The 4235-nt window shown below is 50.9% G+C and overlaps 1 protein-coding gene across 1 annotated transcript in view; it reads left to right on the top strand.

Annotated features, from left to right (window-relative positions):
• Positions 1 to 4008: 4008 nt before the first annotated feature.
• Positions 4009 to 4235, top strand: part of OTUB2 (OTU deubiquitinase, ubiquitin aldehyde binding 2) — a 23112-nt gene continuing 22885 nt past the window's right edge. The window contains exon 1 of the mRNA XM_011951553.1: positions 4009 to 4213. Coding sequence (XP_011806943.1) covers positions 4211 to 4213 — 3 coding nt within the window. The 5' untranslated portion in view covers positions 4009 to 4210. The remainder of the gene's footprint in view (positions 4214 to 4235) is intronic.

Raw genomic sequence — 4235 nt, 5'->3', positions numbered from 1 at the left:
TCTCCTCTCAAAAACGAACTCATTGTATATCCTGTATCCCTGGGCTAGTGGAAAATTAACTCTCAGTTATTTGGGGGAACTCCTTCCCCATCTTTACCCCCAACCCCATTGGGGTGGCATGGTCTGGGGCAACTTAGTGCAGAACAATTGGGGGTTATTTCCCCAGGAGGGTATAAGCTGAGTGACAGCAGGGACTTCCGTCAGTTTCATGCAGTGATGTGCAGTGGGTGCCTGGCACATAGTTGATGTCCAGTAACTCTTTGTGGAATGTTGAATGAATGCTTTTTGCCTTGTTGCTACACCCCTTACCCAAAACGTGCTTCTAAGGGAGGGACAAAGGAGTCTCCGCCAGGCCAGGGTCCCGAGTTCCCTTACTCAATACAGGCTTGTCCTCTCAGGATCCAACAAGTGGCTTGTGAGTGAGGAGTCACCGTACTGCACTACGAGTCTCCTCTGTCCTAGAACACCTGCTTCTACCCTTCCTGGGTTCCAGAAACTTCTCCCTACTCAGCTGGATCCACCTCCAGATTCCCTAATCTCCCCAATCCACTGTTCTTCCTAGAATGATCCTCTTTTCTCAAAAACAAAAGCCTCTTTCTCACCTTTGCCCTTCGGGGTGGGAGCCAGGACAGCCATTGGCTCCAGGGCCAGCCCTCAGCTCTGCTCCCTGGGACTGGGGCACAGGAGGAGTGAGCGGAGGGCTAGTTCTAGCTCTTCTCCTTTCTGATCTTTCCCAGCAGTGAAACAACACCTGAATTTGTATCTCAACAAGTTTTCCAGCTCAAGGCTGCAGGAGGAGAATGTTGACACACCCAGCAGAGGAAACTCAAAGTCTGAGTCAAGCCTGCACTCTGCTTGGTGGTGAAGCGCTTTACATCCCGGGAGCCTGGTCTTCCTACCAAGTACCCTGCCCGCAGCTGGCGGGGTGGGGAAGGCATTGTCAAGTGAATAAAATAGCACATTGTAACCAGCATCAGGAAAATGGCCGCTCTTGCCAGCATAGTGTGGCTGCCTGAAACCCTCCGTCGTAGCTCCATTCCATTGATCTAGGAGAATGGTAGACAACCCCCTTTTCAGGCACCCAGACACCATCCTTGGTGGGGCTCCTCCCTGTCACACGCAATCTATACCAGCTAACAGAAGCCGCAAGTCCCAGGCCTCATGGTGACCTAGTCCCCTGTAGGCTTAGTCACACCAGGAGGAAGGAGACTCAGGCCCGAATAGCCACCAGGCAAAGCCCACATTTATTAGGCACTTACTGAATGTCAAGTACAATGTTAGTGCTTTTCATGATCATCTCAGATCATCTCATGTAATCTCTGAGATAGGAGTGAACACTCCCACTTTACAGTTGAGGAAACCAAGGCCCAGAGGGGTGTGACTTGCTCAAGGAGTAATGTCATGGGAAGGGTGACATAAGCATACTTGACTACGCTGCCCACACTCGTAATTACTATGGCCTACTGCTCCCTCCAAATCCCAACAGCAAAGGATCAGCACCAAAGGAGGACAGACATGCTGGGGAGATTCAAAGGGATTCATGACCATCTGGGCAATCCGGGAAGGCCTCATGGACCAGGACCCAGGATTTGAAGGACAGGTGATATTTGACGAGTGGACATTCCAGGAGGAGCAAAGCTGTGTAGAGGTGCAAAAGCACAAGGAAGTTTCCCAGCCCTCAAAGCCAACCCTGTAAACTCATGTATTATTGGACAAGTGGGGAAGTCAGGGAGAGAAGGTGAGAAAGGTGGGCTAGGGCCATATTACAGAGAATGGGATGATGTCAACCTGGGAGAGCTCTCTGGGTCTGACCAGACTGAGAAGGGCCAGACAGTGAGTGGCATGGGCAGCAGAACCCAGACCCCGAATCTGGGGCATCCAGCACTCAGGTATGCAGGTCCTTTGCCGGAAGACAGGACACCCAAAGCCTCCTGCTTCTCTGGACTTGGGAAGCCACAGCTGCCATTCCCCAATCCCTCAGCCCAGACCCCTGGACAACAGGGAGAAGCGGTGCAGGAAGAAGGGAGCAAATTCATTCCCGACAGAACACATGGATCCCCTGCCATGGGCAGCCCCTAAAGATGCTGTCCACGTTTTCAATGCGGATCCAGCTTGAAAACCCACTGAAGCCTTCTGCAACTTTTTACTCTTCTTACCAGGATTTAGAGAGCTTACAAAGAATCCTGATTAGTTAGACTAAGGAAATTACATTTTCCCTGCTAATTGAGCTAAATTTGAGGAAATACTTTGTTACGCATACATTGAGATTCTTGTAATTCTTGTTAAGATTGTGTGTGTGTGTATGTGAGTGTTTAAAGCCTTCATCACTACAAATATTTAAAACAAAACAAAACATTTTTAACCACCCAGATTGTCCAACCCTCTCACTGAGTGAGGAACTAGAAGACCAGAGAGGGTCTGGGTGTTGCCTGGGGTCACACAGCAGTGAGTGGCAGAGCCCAGGGGCCCAGACTTCCTCATAGACTCCAGCCCAGTGCTCCTTCCACACTTCCATGCTGGCTTGGTTTGGAACTGCTGGGGCCCGAGGAAGGGCGGAGAGTGGGCCCAGGGCAGCCCAACTTGAGGGCTCATCAAAACCTTGGCTGAAGAGACTCTTCACCCATGTGCCTCACCCAGATACCATGGAACCTGGCTCAGTCATTCCTCCGCAGAGGAAAGCTAACATGACTTGGAATGAGCACTGGTTGGGGAGTCAGAAGTCCGGGGATCCAGCCCAGCCAGGCCACTTCTTAGCTCAGCAGCACTGGGCTGTTCCTGTCACCTCTCTGGCTTTCTTGGCTGTAAAAAACAAAGAGGAGAAACCCCCTGAAAACAAACGGGGGTCAGGGGCGGGGGCAGGTAACACAGCCCCTGTAGTCACGTGCAGAGTGAATTTGAAACCAGCTCTGGAGTCACACTGCCTGGGACTGAATCCCACTTGAGTGCTATGTGACTTAGGTAAGGAACTTAAACTCTCTGTAATGTTTCCTCATCTGTGAAATAGGAATAATAATAACAGCACCTACCCCCATAAACCAGTTGTGAGGAAATTAAGCAAGATACTTCTGTATATGTGGAGAGTTCAGGATAGCACTTGATACATAGTAGGTGTTTTGCATAACTGTATAAATAACTGTAAAAAGTCAGATGCTATTGTTACTGCTCCTTGAGCCTCCATTGGCCCCACACTCCCTACCCAGGACATGATACATGCTTGGAAGACTCAGACGTCTGTATGCCCAGAGCCTAGCCCCGTGCCTGGGACTTACGGAGTAAGAGTGGTGGCGGGGGGGAGGGGCGGGGCAGTAGCAGGAAAGGGAATTGCTCAATACACGCTCCTGGAAATATTAATATTGTGAAGTGGATGCATGCAATGCACTGAGCCCCCCCTCCCCTACAAACTCTCCCTACCACACCCAAAGCAGCTCCTCCAGGACTCAAGGGCTGGTGAATGAATCTTTGAATGATAAATATTCCTATTTTGATGTCCATTAATAATGAGCTTGTAGGCAAGATGAGTCATCTAGACATGGTTCACGGATATCCATACAATTCCAGAGCCACAGAGTCAACGATCCCGGACGTTCATTCATTCAACAAACATTAGCTGGGTGCGTGGCATCCTACTGATTCATGAGTTAGAAGAGGGTAAAATATTATATAGAAGCCATAGTTAATGTTATTGGACACGTGTTCCCTAAGCGCCTATCCTCTGATCTTGTGCAAACTATACTTATGTGACCTTGTTTATGAATTAATGAGGGCCAGCTAATCCTTCAGAACACTCCAATTTTAGGTTTGCGCAAAAGCCCTTCAGCCTTTGCAAACGAGGACCTGTCTTTCTGGGTTGAGCTAACTCCTCTGCTAGTTAAAAGCTTTCTGTGTCTTTAAAAGGGGGAGGCATCCTGTCAAATGGCCCCTAAAGCATAGGCTGAAGGCGCGTGAAGTCCCACCCACTTTCTATGACGTCCTGCATCCCGGCTCCTGATTGCCCGCCTGAGTCGTCAATCGCGGGGCGTGTGTCTTCCTGGGACACAGTGGAGGTCTAACCTTTGGTTTGCGGAGCGGTCGGGTGTATTCTCCGCCGCCCCCACGCCCTCGAGGTCCCCGCCACCGAACCAGCGGCGGAGCCCGCCCGCGCCTCCCGCGGCACTCCCGCACCGGATCGCTCCTCGCTGGGGCGAGACCTGGCCTGGCGGCTCCGGTCACTATGGTCAGTGATCGTGGGGGATCGC

The sequence above is a fragment of the Colobus angolensis genome, unplaced genomic scaffold (assembly GCF_000951035.1).
Source record: "Colobus angolensis palliatus isolate OR3802 unplaced genomic scaffold, Cang.pa_1.0 Scaffold32, whole genome shotgun sequence".
Lineage (NCBI taxonomy): Eukaryota > Metazoa > Chordata > Mammalia > Primates > Cercopithecidae > Colobus > Colobus angolensis.
This window is presented reverse-complemented; position numbering and strand designations above follow the sequence as displayed.